Here is a 15,545-nt window from a genome sequence, read left to right as displayed (position 1 = left end):
TTTTAGAGAACACAGTGATGTCACAGTGAAGTTGACCTTTGACCATTTGGATATAAAATGTCATCACTTCATCATTTTTTCTTGTTAGACCTTTGACCTTTGAGTCCAAGTGGACATGAGTTCAGGCAGTTAACATCATAAAGTTTTGCTCTCCAGAGTAAAGTTTAACACAGTGACACATAAAACAGTGAGTTCTTAAACATCAGAGCTCTTTATTTCAATCTCAGAGCAAACCAAGTTTCACCATCCTGACTTCTGTCTGAATAAAATCCTTGCTCCTCTTTCCAGCTCCAGATTCTCCTCCGTCCTGCTCAGGAACCCGCTGACCTTCAGACTTCCACAGCATGGCAGCTAGTCACTGAGCTCCGGGCATCAGCCTCAAATCCAGTTTTCATTAATACGACACACAAACGAACAAATTACATCTCGCTTCGACGATGAATGGGGACAAAGTCAAGAAAGGAGGGTATGAACTACGCAGTAACTTTGAAAGAGAATCCGAGACGGAGGCTGAAGCTAGCGAAGCTCCAAAACAAGATGGCGGCCGCAGAGATGGAAACGTGTGGATTGGAATCAGAAGTAAACCGGAAAATACCAGATGTGACAGGTCAAACTGAAGGAGGAGGAAAACATGCTCGACATGGAAAGATGGGACCTCGGAGTCAAAGATGCTGTGACCCCGCTGCTCACTAACCAGCGGCCGCTACAGGGAAAAGGGACCGATCTGGAGGGGCGCTCCAGGCGCAACAACATCTGGATCTGTGGCATCTCCGAGGACGCCGGGGGCACGTCGGCAGTGACCTTTATTGAAAACTTCATCAAGACGGAGCTGGGGAATGAACCCGGCCGAGGACTGGGGATGGAGCGCGCACACCGCGCCATGGCGCCGAGGGCCCCGCCACGCTCTGTGGTGGTCTGCGTCCTCCAGCTCTCTGTCTAAGGAAAGAAAAGACCCTTCACGCCGCCTGGAAAAAAGAGCTCCGTGTCCAAAACAAACAGGTGTATTTTGACCATGATTATGCAACCGAGGTGCAGAACTAAAGGAGGGAATATAAACCCATCAAGAAAATACTACGAGATAATGGCGTACGTTTCCAGACCCACTAACAAGGATGCTGCTTTTTTGAAACGGACCCTGTAATGTACACCAGGACACACGGTGGGCGAGGTCCCCGGCCAAGGGCAAAGACATCTCGGAGACGCTGGCTCGGCTTCTACCCTGGAAGACAACGGAGGCCTGACCCGGTGGAGAAAAGCACCGGTTCCAGGAGCAGATCCGGGAGAGGTTGAAGGAGTACCGCAGGACGGAACCAGGAGCCACAGCAAGGGATGAGTGAGACATTTAGCCTAATCATAATTTCCCCATTATCTCATTATAATGATGTCTAATTAAAACATAGGCTGATGCCCATGGGCAAAAGACAGAGCCACCAAACTTTTTCTTTTTTTTTCCACTACTGAGGGCCCCACCTTGTGGCCAGCCCCCTCACTGTCTAAAGCAACATGACAGCTTTTCTGTTGGAAGTTCAGTTCACTGTTCTATACTGTTTATTACCACTTGTCCGGGGCGATACAAGAATGTCACAAATGTAAGACTGACGCATTATCAACACTATAATATACTGTCTCTGAATGTAAATGGGCTGAATAACCCGGTCAAAAGAAGCAAAATGATAGCTAAAATAAAAAGGGAAAAGATAAATGTGGCATTTTGGCAGGAGACGCACCTTTCAGGAGCTGAACATGAAAAACTTAAAAAGATGGGGTTTAGAAACACCTTCTTTTCATCATATAAGAAAGGAAAAAGAAGGGGAGTAGCTATATTGATTTCAAATGCTGTCAAATTCGAATTAATATCTCAAATTAGATATTTGGCTTATTGAGCGGATCACAGTGAACGATCTAAACAACAGGATCTGCAGCACTTATCAGTCAGATACAACAATACAACAGCTACACTAACTGTGTCTCTGCCCAGACATCAGCCTCTTACTGTGAGCGGCTCCGGTCCTCCGGAGTCAGGACAGAGAGTCTCTGGGTCTCCACAGCTCGGTCCTCGGCTGGAGCTCGGCGGGTCGTGTCTCTCTCCTGGCGGTGACAGTGATGAGTTCCTCGGCGGCAGCGGGAAGATCACAGATGAGAGACGGTGAACTTTGTCTTTAACAAAGTCGGCTCGTCCTCACAGGACGTGAAATCAGCTGATTGCACAGAGATCCATGTTGGATCCTAAAGAAGAGAAACAGCATCTGTGCTCGGCCCGCGGGTTGGAGACTGTGACCTGGGCCTGAAGAAGTTCTGGAAAAGGTCAGATGTTGGCAGGTTGCTCCCTTTCAGCAGGAGAGAGCTGGAGGAGCTCTCTACTGTACCTGGTGCCCAGGAATAAGCGCAGGAGGAGGGTTATCACCTGAGTGACGTCACCGGGGACCCCTGCTGGGAATGCCTGGCCTCAGCCAATGCCGGTGCGGAGTTTTCTTTCAAACTCCAATTTACACATAGGTGTGAATTGTGGGGGTGGTTTTGGCTCCATAGCCTGGAGGGAAATGTAGTCCTCTCCTTTGTTCTTACCACAAGGCCTGGCTCGAGACTCAGGCTTCTGGAGGGCATGCAGGCCCCTCCTTTGTTCTTCTCAGAACCCATGGCTTGAGATCCCGACACCAGGTTATACTTTTTATTCTGCAAGACACACAGCCCACTCAAGGATTGACTATTTTTTCATGTATAACAAAGATCTACATAGGCTGAAATATTGCAGAATAGGTCAGAGGGATCTTTCAGACCACTCAGGGATTTTTCTAACTTTACATTTAGATGGTAGACAGCGAAAAACTTTATGGCGACTTAACACCGGTTTGCTAAATGACCATACCTTTAGAAATTCAATAGAGAAGGACTTAGCATTATACATGCAGGACAATAATAATGGTGAAGTAAACCCCAGTATATTATGGGACTCGGCTAAAGCGGTTCTTAGGGGGAAGATTATAGCCAGGACAGCTGCACTTAAAAAGGTGAAAACCCAAAAATTAATTGGTTTACAGGAAAAACTGAGAGACCTGGAACAAATACACAACAAATAAAGAACCCTCGATTATACAACAAATTAGACATACTAAACAGGAAATAGATAAAATACTAGGTGAGGAGGTGGAGAAAAATATAAGATTCATGAAACAAAGATATTACGAGGCTGGCCCTAGGGCTGCAAAATTGTTGGCTTGGAAGCTCAAAAAACAACAGGCAGAAAACACCATCCACAAGATTAGAGACCCTACCACAAATAAAATTACTAACAGTTTGGACAGCATACGAAAAGCATTTGAAAGATATTATAAATCTTTATACTCTCAATCAAAACAGGTTGATAACCACGCAGCTGCTGAATTTTTGAGCTCCTTAGACCTTCCCATTCTAGGTAAAGAAGCTAATGATAAACTCATCTCACCAATAACAAAGGAGGAAATAAGTAAAGCTATCTCAAGTTTGAACACTAACAAATCACCTGGCACGGATGGCTTTCCTCCAGAATGGTATAAGTCAATGAAAGATCACCTGCTCCCTTATTTGGAGTCCAGTTTTAATTACATTCTATAAACTGTATGCCACCATTTTAGCAAAAATAATGGAACCTGTAATGCCCTTGTGAATAGACGAGGACCAAACGGGATTCATAAAGATTAGGCAGACACAGGACAACATAAGAAGAGCCTTACATACCATCGAACAGATTAACAAAGACCAAATTAGTGCCATCATTCTCAGTTTAGACGCAGAAAAAGCTTTTGATTCTGTTGAGTGGGAATTTCTGTATTTAGTTATGAAGAGGTTTAATTTTAGTAAGGATTTTATACACTGTATCCAGGCACTTTATGCCTCCCCCACTGCGAGAATTAAAGTTAATGGCAGTCTGTCTGATTCTATAACTTTACAACATGGTTACAGGCAGGGCTGCCCTCTCAGCCCCAACTTATTTAATTTGTTCATCGAACCCTCAGCCCAAGCAATACGTCAGCGGACAGAATTAGAAGGTATATTCATGGGAGGAGAGGAATATAAAATAATTCTGTACGCAGACAATGTATTGATCACAATAAAAAATCCTAATTCAGGCCTGCCTCTATTAATGAAAATTCTAAAAACATATGGGGAATATTCAGGATATCCCCTAAATATACATAAAACACAGGTTATGATATTTAATTACACACCTACAGAAGAACTCAACGCAATGTATAGTTTTAATTCAATTCAATTCAGTTCAAGTCAATTCTATTTGTATAGCGCCAAATCAGAATATACATTATCTCAAAGCACTTTACAGGGTCAGGTCAAGACCTTACTTTGTTACAGAGAAAAACCCAACAGTTCCCACAACGAGCAGCGCTTGGCAACAGGGGGGAGGAAAAACTCCCTTTAACAGGAAGAAACCTCCAACAGAACCGGGCTCAGGGTGGGGGGCTGTCTGCCTCGACCAGTTGGGTTTAGGAGGAGATAAAAAGGGGGGGGTGGTGGGGAGGAGAGAGGAGAGAAGAGAGAGAGAGACCAGGAACAGCTGTGTAGGTAATGGTGTTATCAATAATAATGACAGGTAACAGTGGTTAATAGTAATGATGAGTAGTGGTGGATCTGGGTCCTGCCGCTCCAGAGGCAGAGATACCTGCAGAATGAGAACAGAGAGAGGGAGAGAGAGGAGACGCACAAACTACAGGAGAGAAAAAAATACAAAGTTAATGGCATGAAGTCATCGAGAGAGAGAGGGGGAGAGAGACAGAGAGAGAGAGAGAGCCCAGTGCATCATGGGAATCCCCCAGCAGTCTAGCTCTATAGCAGCATAACTAAGGGATGGGTCAGGACATACCCGAGCCAGCCCTAACTATAAGCTTTACTAAACAAGACAGTTTTAAGCCTGATCTTAAAGGTAGAGAGGGTGTCTGCCTCCCGAACCCACACTGGGAGCTGGTTCCACAGGAGAGGGGCCTGATAGCTGAAGGCTCTGCCCCCCATTCTACTCTTACAAACTCTGGGAACCACAAGTTGACCTGCATTTAGAGAGCGAAGTGTCCTATTGGGAAAACAGGGAACTATAAGCTCTCCAAGGTACGATGGTGCCTGACCACGAATGGCTTTGTAGGTGAGGAGGAGGATTTTAAATTCTGTCCTGGATTTTACAGGGAGCCAATGCAGAGAAGCTAACACAGGAGAGATGTGATCTTGTTTCCTAGTTCCTGTCAGTACTCGTGCTGCAGCATTTTGGATCAGTTGGAGGCTTTTTACTGAATTTTTGGGACATCCTGACAATAAAGAGTTACAGTAGTCCAGTCTTGAGGTAACAAATGCATGAACTAGCTTTTCAGCATCCTTTAGACATAGAATGGGTCTGATTTTAGCAATATTGCGCAGGTGGAAGAAGGCTGTCCTAGAGACTTGCTTTATATGTGAAGTAAAGGACAAGTCCTGGTCAAAAATGACACCAAGGTTTCTGACTGTAGCACTGGAGGCCAAGGTGATGTCATCCAGAGTCAGTATATTATCACATAGTGTATCTCTGAGGTGTTTTGGGCCAATTACAATAACTTCAGTTTGTCTGAATTTAAGAGTAAGAAATTACTGCTCATCCAGGTTTTTATGTCCTTAAGACACACCTGAAGCTTGGCTACCTGGTTAGTCTCACCTGGCTTCATGGATAAGTACAGCTGGGTGTCATCTGCGTAACAATGGAAATTCATCTGGTGCCTCCTAATAATGTTTCCCAGAGGAAGCATATATAGACTGAAGAGTATTGGTCCTAGCACAGAACCTTGTGGAACTCCATGACTGACCTTAGTGATGATAGAGGAGTCATTATTAACATGAACAAACTGGAGTCTATCTGACAGATATGACTTAAACCAGCTTAGTGTGGTTCCTTTGATGCCGACCATATGTTCTAGTCTCTGTAATAAAATCTTATGATCGATGGTGTCAAATGCAGCACTAAGATCTCGTAGGACAAGTACAGAGACAAGTCCATTGTCTGAAGCTATGAGGAGATCATTGGTAACCTTAACCAGAGCTGTTTCTGTGCTATGATGGACTCTAAAACCTGACTGAAAATCTTCAAACAAACCATTCCTGTGCAGATAATCACATAACTGGTTTACAACGACCTTCTCAAGGATTTTGGAGATAAAGGGGAGGTTGGATATAGGTCTATAATTGGCTAAAACATCTGGATCAAGAGTAGGCTTTTTAAGTAGAGGTTTAATTACTGCAACTTTAAAAGCCTGCGGTACATAACCAGTTGATAAAGATAAGTTCATCAGACTTGATATAGAGGTGTCAAGTAAAGGAAAAACTTCTTTGAACAACCTTGTTGGAACGGGGTCTAGAAGACAAGTCGATGGTCTAGATGAAGAAACTGTTGAAGCGAGCTCAGAGAGATGTACAGGAGAGAAACAGTCCAAATATAAACCAGTTACAGTGGACTCTGAGGCTGCTGAACTGGACAGTACATCTGAGCCAGCTGTGGGGAGGAGATGGTGAATTTTTTCTCTAACAGAGACAATTTTATTTGTAAAGAAGCTCATAAAGTCATTACAGCTGAGGGCTAAAGGTATAGATGGATCAACAGAGCTGTGGCTGTCTGTCAGCCTGGCTACAGTGCTGAACAGAAACCTGGGATTGTTCTTGTTTTCTTCTATCAATGATGGATAATAGGATGTTCTGGCTTTACGGAGGCTTTTTTTATACGCCAACAGGCTGTCTTTCCAAGCCTTTAGAGATTCATCCAGGTTAGTAGAACGCCACCTTCTTTCTAGCTTCCTTGAATTTTGCTTTAAAGCTCGTGTTTCTGAGTTGTACCATGGAGCTAGCCTTCTCTGACTCACTACCTTCCTCCTCAGAGGGGCCACAGTGTCTAGAGTTGCACGCAGTGAGGCTACAGTCCTGTCAACAAGGTCATCAACCTGTGTGGATGTGAAGTTAAGAGAGCTGTTCCCTACTGCATTGATACATGGCAGTGGGCTAAGTACTGATGGGATCCTTTCTTTAAATTTGCTGATGGTATTGTCAGAGAGACACCTGCTGTAATGGATTTTTTCCCAGATGCTCTGTAGTCCATGACTGAAAACTCAAATGGTAACAGAAAATGGTCGGATAAGAGAGGGTTTCTGGGAGAAACTGTTAGATATTCAATGTCAAGCCAATTGAGTCTAATAATGAATTAAATGCAATACTCAGGCTGTCACATTCAACATCTACATGAATGTTAAAATCACCCACCATGATAACTTTATCTGTGCTGAGAACTAACCCAGATAAAACTCTGAGAACTCAGATAAGAACTCAGAGTAAGGGGCAGGTGGACGATATACAGTAACTAGTAGGACTGGTTTTTGTGTTTTCCAGTTTGGGTGAGACAAATTGGAACACACCTTGTATTAAATATTGTAAAACAACTACATGTATTAGAGCAAATGACTTACTCAGTCAGACTCCAAAAAGATCTAGGGGAAAAACGATGGCAGAAATGGCAAACCTATTTGGCTAATGAGTGAGACTGTATGCAGGTACTGGGTATGATACTTTGTCTTTTGGATTTGTTGATCACCCGCGGACCTTGAATATGGGTAATTGTTCAATGTTTTGTATTTGTCTTTTTGTTTTACCTTCCTGTACTAAAAGATGAAAATGATCTATAAATAAAGAGTTAAAAAAAAAAAAAAAGAACCAGTTGACCTTCATTAGTCAAGGTCAGGCGGATTCTGCCGGACGGGCCAGAGGCCCACACAGCCTGATCTTCTTTGGTGTACATCGCCAGGTTGTTATCCGGTTGCAGAAGGATTCGGAATGGGTTTTTGCCGTATGTGTTTGTTGCCTAGATGGGAGACCAGTTGTAGATGACAAAGTTTCCGTCATGCTGTGAGGGGAGAATACATTCTCTTGCTAGTTTTTTTTTCTTTTCATTTATGGATTTTAAAATAATACAAAAAGGCAAAAATCACACAAAAAATATTTATCCCTGTCACTTGGATATCATTAGTCACACCATCACAAAATCTCATCTCTTGTGTATTTACATTATACAGGAAGTTCTTTAATACTATCAAGAACTTGAAACTGGATCATGTAATAATTAACTGGCACAGACCAAGATAAGAATATTTGCTGGCTTTGTAGTTTCCGTCTTCACTGGTGAGGTACTCGCCCTGACGCAGCTCCTGGTCAGTGCTGATCGAGTTCCTGTTCATGATTCTGGTGACAAAAGGGTTAAAACTGGTTTAGTGAGTCAAGCCTCCACCAGATGATGCTCTTTTCAGAGGACTCCTCTGATGAGCTATTAACCCAGAGAGGGATATGAAAGTTAATCTGGATCCCCAGCTGTAATTCAAGGGGCACATGCTTATTGTACTGTTCCATATGTAGTGTATGTCTCTCAGTGCTTGTCTATGTGCGTACATGAATGTGTGTGTCTGTACATGCTTGTGTATACATATAGGTGTGTAAGTGTTTACAGCATGAACAAGGAGGAGATTTTCATTGTTTCTACGACATCACAGGAACTGGAGTAAAGGGAGAAAAACACTGTGGGAGAGGCAGGATGAAGGTTTCATTTATCAAAACATAATGTTAGAGACAGAAACAACAACTCACATGTCTGTTCTATCAATACCAGCTATTTTATAAAAAAAAACAACATCCATTGAATTTCCATATATGTACACATAAAACAAAAACACATATGTAATAATAATAATATATAAAAACAATTAGAAATTAGGAGCAATTTCATGTATTTACATATGTGTCCAGCCATACAAATATATATGTTTATGTATGTATGCTTATATTGCAGTCAGATGTTACATAAATATATATACATCCCAAAATATGTTGATATTATATACACTATGGCCCAAAAGTCTGAGACCACTTTCCCAAAATGGGAAGACAGACATGTATAAAATTAGAGAAATTAATAAGAAAAACATATGTAAATAGAATTTTTATATGTAGGCTATGTTGTTTTAATAAACTTGCATATATGAATTAAATAGCTTTATAATTGCAATATGTTATACCATATAAAAATTAATCATATAGATATTTTCAATATATGTACACACATATACATACAGATTTTACAATGAGTGTTTTGTATATGTTATAAACTTATATATCTTCATATGTCCAGAGTATGTGTATATTGGATAACAAAAGGTCTTTATCCCACTCTGTCATATATCACATTTCTATATAAAAAATAAAATCGGTATATTGTAAATTTTGAACAAAAGTTGTAAATTGTTAATTTCCAGGGTCAAATTAGTCTGACATTGTCCATGTTAATGTTACTATAAACATATTAGGTCCTTGATATCGATAAGGAATATTAAATTTTCTGTAATAATCAGTGATGTGTATTTGGATCAGCTCATTAACAAAGTTCCTTCAGTTTCTGCTCCTAATAATATTGAGAGATTTACAGTGAAATATATTTTAAGATGAGGTCAGTGAATACCTGGTCCCCACTGAGGCCCCACTGACATTTACTCACTACTGTGACTCACAGAAGGAAGGCGGAAGGTTGAACTGTAAGAGGTAACAGATTACTAGTTACAGATTACTAGTTACAGATTACTAGTGACAGATTACTACTGACAGATTACTAGTGACAGATTACTAGTGACAGATTACTACTGACAGATTACTAGTTACAGATTACTAGTGACAGATTACTACTGACAGATTACTAGTTACAGATTACTAGTGACAGATTACTAGTGACAGATTACTACTGACAGATTACTAGTTACAGATTACTACTGACAGATTACTAGTGACAGATTACTAGTGACAGATTACTACTGACAGATTACTAGTTACAGATTACTAGTGACAGATTACTAGTTACAGATTACTACTGACAGATTACTAGTGACAGATTACTACTGACAGATTACTAGTTACAGATTACTACTGACAGATTACTACTGACAGATTACTAGTTACAGATTACTAGTGACAGATTACTAGTTACAAATTACTACTGACAGATTACTACTGACAGATTACTAGTGACAGATTACTAGTGACAGATTACTACTGACAGATTACTAGTGACAGATTACTACTGACAGATTACTAGTTACAGATTACTACTGACAGATTACTAGTGACAGATTACTACTGACAGATTACTAGTGACAGATTACTAGTTACAGATTACTAGTGACAGATTACTACTGACAGATTACTACTGACAGATTACTACTGACAGATTACTAGTGACAGATTACTACTGACAGATTACTAGTTACAGATTACTAGTGACAGATTACTACTGACAGATTACTACTGACAGATTACTAGTGACAGATTACTACTGACAGATTACTAGTTACAGATTACTAGTGACAGATTACTAGTTACAGATTACTAGTGACAGATTACTACTGACAGATTACTAGTGACAGATTACTAGTGACAGATTACTAGTGACAGATTACTACTGACAGATTACTAGTGACAGATTACTACTGACAGATTACTAGTGACAGATTACTAGTGACAGATTACTACTGACAGATTACTAGTGACAGATTACTACTGACAGATTACTAGTTACAGATTACTAGTGACAGATTACTACTGACAGATTACTACTGACAGATTACTAGTGACAGATTACTACTGACAGATTACTAGTTACAGATTACTAGTGACAGATTACTACTGACAGATTACTACTGACAGATTACTACTGACAGATTACTAGTGACAGATTACTACTGACAGATTACTACTGACAGATTACTAGTTACAGATTACTACTGACAGATTACTACTGACAGATTACTAGTGACAGATTACTAGTTACAGATTACTACTGACAGATTACTAGTGACAGATTACTACTGACAGATTACTAGTTACTCTGTCAAAGACGAATAAGTTATGTAACTGTTTTAATTATTTCATCACAGTAATGTAACTCAAAGCGGCGGGAAGAAAGACGCACCTGTCTCCATCGATGACAGAAACTTCCGGGTGTGTCAGGTGCTGAACAGCCTGTCACATGATCATGGCGGAGACACCGGAAGCAATAAACACAACTTCTGCTGCTGCATCAGACACTTTACCCGCCGCGGCCGAAAACGACTTTAAAACTCCACGCGGGTGAGAAGCAGCCGCGCAGTTTTCCCGCTCTCTGCAGAGCCGTGGAGGAGGAGACCCGCCGTGACGTCAGCCTCACCTGGACCCGGGTCTCCTGCATGAACACACCTACGTTTGGGTTTCTGCTTATGGTCGAGTCTGAGCCTGTAATAATTAATGAGTCATTAAAACATTGATTATAACAGCTTCACTTTGTTTGTCTGCAGGATTGAGAATCTTCTAAAATGAACCAAAAGTTAAGTCAGAGGTTAAAATATTCTCCCAGACAGATGCAGCACATCTGTCTATAAATGAATGGATTCATTCATTTATTCATTCATTCATTCATGTACTGCATCAATACAACACAGCAGGAATGGGACTGGAGTTGTAGCAGGTCTTTGGTCTGAGAAACAGATCAACAGGCTGCAGTTGTTCAGACTTCATCTCTACTGTCCAGTGATGGAAGAAGGTTTCAGATCCTTCGCTTCAGTAAAAATATCACTGCAGCCAATAGGGTTACACGACAAAGGAGAAAGTTTACATCACCTGTTTGTAACAAATCTACCTGAAATTACTTGTGGATCAGGGAATATAAGAGCTGCTTTTAAACTTCTAAGAGAACACTACACCGGCTGTCGAGAGATGTCAGTGACCTGTATTTGTAGATTCAATCACAGCATCACGCATGAAAACCTATGGAAATCACTGACGACCTCCTCAGCACCAACACTCTCCTTCTGCCTTCTTTGGAAACTGTGGCTCAGCAGCGACTGTCTGAAGATCACATCTGCACATGGTGAGGCAGAGCAGGGACATTTGCACAGCTGCTGCTGAATTAAATTTACTGATGAAAAAACCAAAGAACTGTCAGATACAAGCTTTTTCTATTTCCTTGTTCCTTGTTCCTCACATTTGTGTTGCAGACTCAAACAAAGCACAAGGAAATGGGAAAAACGTATCTTATTTACTTTCATTATTACTTACTTAATTCAACATTAAACATACAACCCCGTCTCCAAAAAAATACAAGCTTTTTCTATTTCCTCCTTCCTTGTTCTTTATATTCTCAGGCCACTGCTCCAGCAAAACCCACCTGGAGACACTTCACCAGGTACAGCCTGAGTCACACTTTTCAAGAATCATGCAATAAACAGAGGTTCAGAGTCTGCCACACAAAACAGTTTGTTGAACAGTGAGTGACACACACACAGTGTGTGACGTCACGGTGGGCGGTCCCTTGAGCATCACCTGTGGTACTTAAGCACCGCTGAGAAACTGTGAACCTGCGGTTGCGGAGTTTTACCTGAAATCACGGTGAGTAAATCCACTCGAGCAGGAAGCTGTTGTTTCATGCAGTAACTGGTTAACGGGATTGAGCTGCGTAATTCAATGACAACATAAATGTAATCGTAATATTTTACAGCCTAATACTTATCAAAATGTTGGTGATTACAAAGGGGCTCCATCTGAATATATATTCTTTGCCTTAAAAATCTTCTACAGACGACAGCTGAACAACATGCGCAGGTGTGAGGTCTAACAGTCTTCAGCTTCATTCTGCTTCGTGTGTTTTCATGAAATATTAACCTGGAGGTTGATCATCAGGTTGGGAAATTTCTACACTGACAGACCAAATAAATGGTACTGAAAAGTAATCAGGTGTAATAAGTTACATTACTGTGATGAAATAATTAAAACAACAACAATAATTTATTGATTTTTTAACAGAGTAATTAGTAATCTGTAACCTATTACATTTCCATACATTGGTGTCAGGTTTCAGATGTGTCATTTGACACATCCTGAAGCTTGCCTTGTCAGAGTTTATTCCCATGTTAACACAGTCTCTCTGTGTGTTACAGCATTTATTAAAACATGTCATATTGCATCAGGATATTTAGGGTAATACTGTATGAAGAAGGTAACGCAGTGTTCGTCAGTGTAAAAGTGAGAAGGGAAGTGACTGTGAAGGGATCCAATTACACATCACTGGTTTTAAAGGGTCTATGTTTTAAAAATGAAATTTAGTATTCTTTATTGTAATAAAGGACCTAAAGTTTGTGATTACATATTAACGAGGACATTGTCAGACATTTAAAAAAAAAAAAAAAAGAATAATATAAACAATTCAAGTTAATAAGTTAAATGTGTTACTTTTGAATATGCAGCCCAGGTCATAACCTGCTGCACAGACGACCTATTGTATACAGGAGGACAGTGTTCATGTGGATGTGCACACCAGAGGAGTCCTCTGACAAAAGCAGGAACTGGTGGAGGCTTGACTCACTAAACCAGTTTTAACCCTTTTGGCACCAGAATCATGAACAGGAACTCGATCAGCACTGACCAGGAGCTGCGTCAGGGCGAGTACCTCACCAGTGAAGACGGAAACTACAAAGCCGTCTTCCAGGTGGGAAGCAAATATTCTTATGTAGGTCTATCAAACTATACAGTATACTTTAAATACCTGTCCCTCCTAATGAGTCAGAGGATTTGTTTTATTGTGATTTAATGTGTGATTTTTGCAGCATAACATTTCTTACTTGTATTATTTTTAAATCAATATATTTAAGAAAAAACATATTTCTATTTGAACTTCATAATTTCTTTTCCCCTCACAGCATGACGGAAACTTTGTCATCTACACCTGGTCTCCCATCTGGGCATCGGATACACACGGCAAAAACCCATTCCGAATCCTTCTGCAACAGGATAACAACCTGGTGATGTACACCAAAGAAGATCAGGCTGTGTGGGCCTCTGGCACCTACTCAAACCAATGCTCCAGCAGAATGCGCCTGACCTTGACTAATGAAGGTCAGCTGGTTCTTGACCAGAATGGAAGGAGAATTTGGAGCACTGGAAAAAAGTAGCAAGGATCATTTCAGACAGAAGTCACGATGATGAAACTTGGTTTGCTCTGAGATTGAAATAAAGAGCTCTGATGTTTAATTACTCACTGTTTTATGTGTGGAATTGTGTTTGCTTTACTCTCTAGAGAAAAACTGTATATTTATAATTAATTGCCCGAACTCATCACAAATATTGATCAATTAAAATAGCGCCCCAACGGTGGTAGGCATACTGGACCTCTGTTGTTATGGTTACAATAATAAACACATTGACTGTACCAACAGCATCATACCTTCATTGCCATGGTTACTATAATAACAGTCATGTTTCTGCACTATGATACTCATGATGCTCCATAAACTAATATTCAAGAATTCTTCAGAATAACAAAAAACTTGATAGCACAACATACAGAGAGGCAGGTAGGTTTGGTTTCAACACACGACCACGCTGGAGGCTCTGTGGTGATCAGGAGAGCAACCACACTCATGTCTTCTGCAGCTGCTCGAAGCTCGCACCTTTCTGGAGAACTGTAAATACAATTATTAATGACATAATGGGTCATAGTATTCGAAATAGCTGTGTGGTGATGTACTTGGGGAACATTGGAGAAACTGTTAAAAAAAGACAGGTATCTGTTAAAAAAGTTTACTCTTGGCGGCTAAAAAAAGCTCTAACTAGAAACTGGTACAAAACTGAACCTCCAGGGAAAGAGCACTGGTTTGAAATCATCCAGGATATTTATTCAATGGAAAAACTGGCATACCAATTAAAAAGTAAAAGACATATCTTCAACAAGAACTGGAGCAAATGGACTCTATAATTGAAAAGTGACGCCATCTAATGGACAATTTGAGAAAAACAACTGAAAAGTACCCTTTCGTCTGCAATGCCCCTGACGTTGTTCATGTTTATGTTTGTTTATGTCTGGAATTGCAGGAGTGATGCACTGCATGGATGTGCTTGTTGTCAACAAAAAGGAAAAGAAAATAGAACAAAGACAACATATCAAATGCTGAAACTGAGAACCTTTATTGTTTTGTGAAAAATATCTGCTCAATTTGAATTTGATGCCAGCAACAGATTTCAACAAAGTTGGGACAGGGTCATGTTTACCACTGTGTTGCATCACCTCTTTTAACAACAATGAAACTTTAGCCATATCTGTATGTGTTAGAACAAAGCTCTGTTATTGACTTCAGGGCCTTGAGGATGTTCCTCCCACCATGTTTTGAAAGCTGTTTACACTTAACTTGTGGTAAAGTCTCATTCACTTATGAATCTCCACCCTGTTGCACTGAAGTTCTTCAGAAATCTACACGCCTTAGTCAGGAAGTGTTTGGACATGTCCTGACAGTATGAAAGTGTCATGAGATGTTTTTTATTTTTATTTGTAATTTTCTATCACAGTTTGCTTTCTTACTACCGCCCAGGTAACTGCAAGTCAGTAACATTCCTGGATCATGTTTAGATCTGGTTTCTTCTTTGCATGGTAGAGTTTCAACCTGCATTTGTGGATGAAGCAACAAACTGTGTTTACAGACAATAGTTTTCAGTGT

At 40.5% G+C, this 15,545-nt stretch overlaps 1 protein-coding gene and 1 pseudogene across 2 annotated transcripts; one reads left to right on the top strand and one right to left on the bottom strand.

The window, feature by feature from the left end:
* Nucleotides 1-6,460: 6,460 nt before the first annotated feature.
* LOC139615310 (B-type lectin plumieribetin-like) lies at nucleotides 6,461-9,763 on the bottom strand (annotated as a pseudogene).
* A 2,459-nt stretch (nucleotides 9,764-12,222) lies between these two features.
* Nucleotides 12,223-14,089, top strand: LOC139615308 (B-type lectin plumieribetin-like). Of its 2 annotated transcripts, none has more exons than XM_071473145.1 (3): nucleotides 12,223-12,447; nucleotides 13,450-13,543; nucleotides 13,755-14,089. In XM_071473145.1, the coding sequence occupies exons 2-3, from the start codon at nucleotides 13,454-13,456 to the stop codon at nucleotides 14,004-14,006; spliced, it is 342 nt and encodes a 113-aa protein (XP_071329246.1). In that variant the 5' UTR covers nucleotides 12,223-12,447; nucleotides 13,450-13,453; the 3' UTR covers nucleotides 14,007-14,089. The 2 variants fall into 2 exon arrangements, with proteins under 2 accessions (XP_071329246.1, XP_071329247.1); XM_071473146.1 differs by lacking the exon at nucleotides 12,223-12,447 and adding an exon at nucleotides 12,670-12,774.
* The last annotated feature ends 1,456 nt before the right edge of the window (nucleotides 14,090-15,545 follow it).

The sequence above is a fragment of the Trachinotus anak genome, unplaced genomic scaffold (genome assembly GCF_046630095.1).
Source record: "Trachinotus anak isolate AG129_WGS33_773 ecotype Australia unplaced genomic scaffold, CSIRO_AGI_Tana_v1 ptg000046l, whole genome shotgun sequence".
NCBI classification, from domain to species: Eukaryota; Metazoa; Chordata; class Actinopteri; order Carangiformes; family Carangidae; genus Trachinotus; species Trachinotus anak.
Note: the sequence above shows the minus strand (reverse complement) of the source record. Positions and strands in the feature narration are given on the sequence as shown.

Bases quoted from the DNA above. Each gene is read 5' to 3' on its own strand.
- LOC139615308 (XM_071473145.1), top strand. From the start codon at position 13,454: ATGAACAGGAACTCGATCAGCACTGACCAGGAGCTGCGTCAGGGCGAG. The intron at 13,544-13,754 runs GTGGGAAGCAAA...TTCCCCTCACAG, and splicing joins ACTACAAAGCCGTCTTCCAG to CATGACGGAAACTTTGTCAT.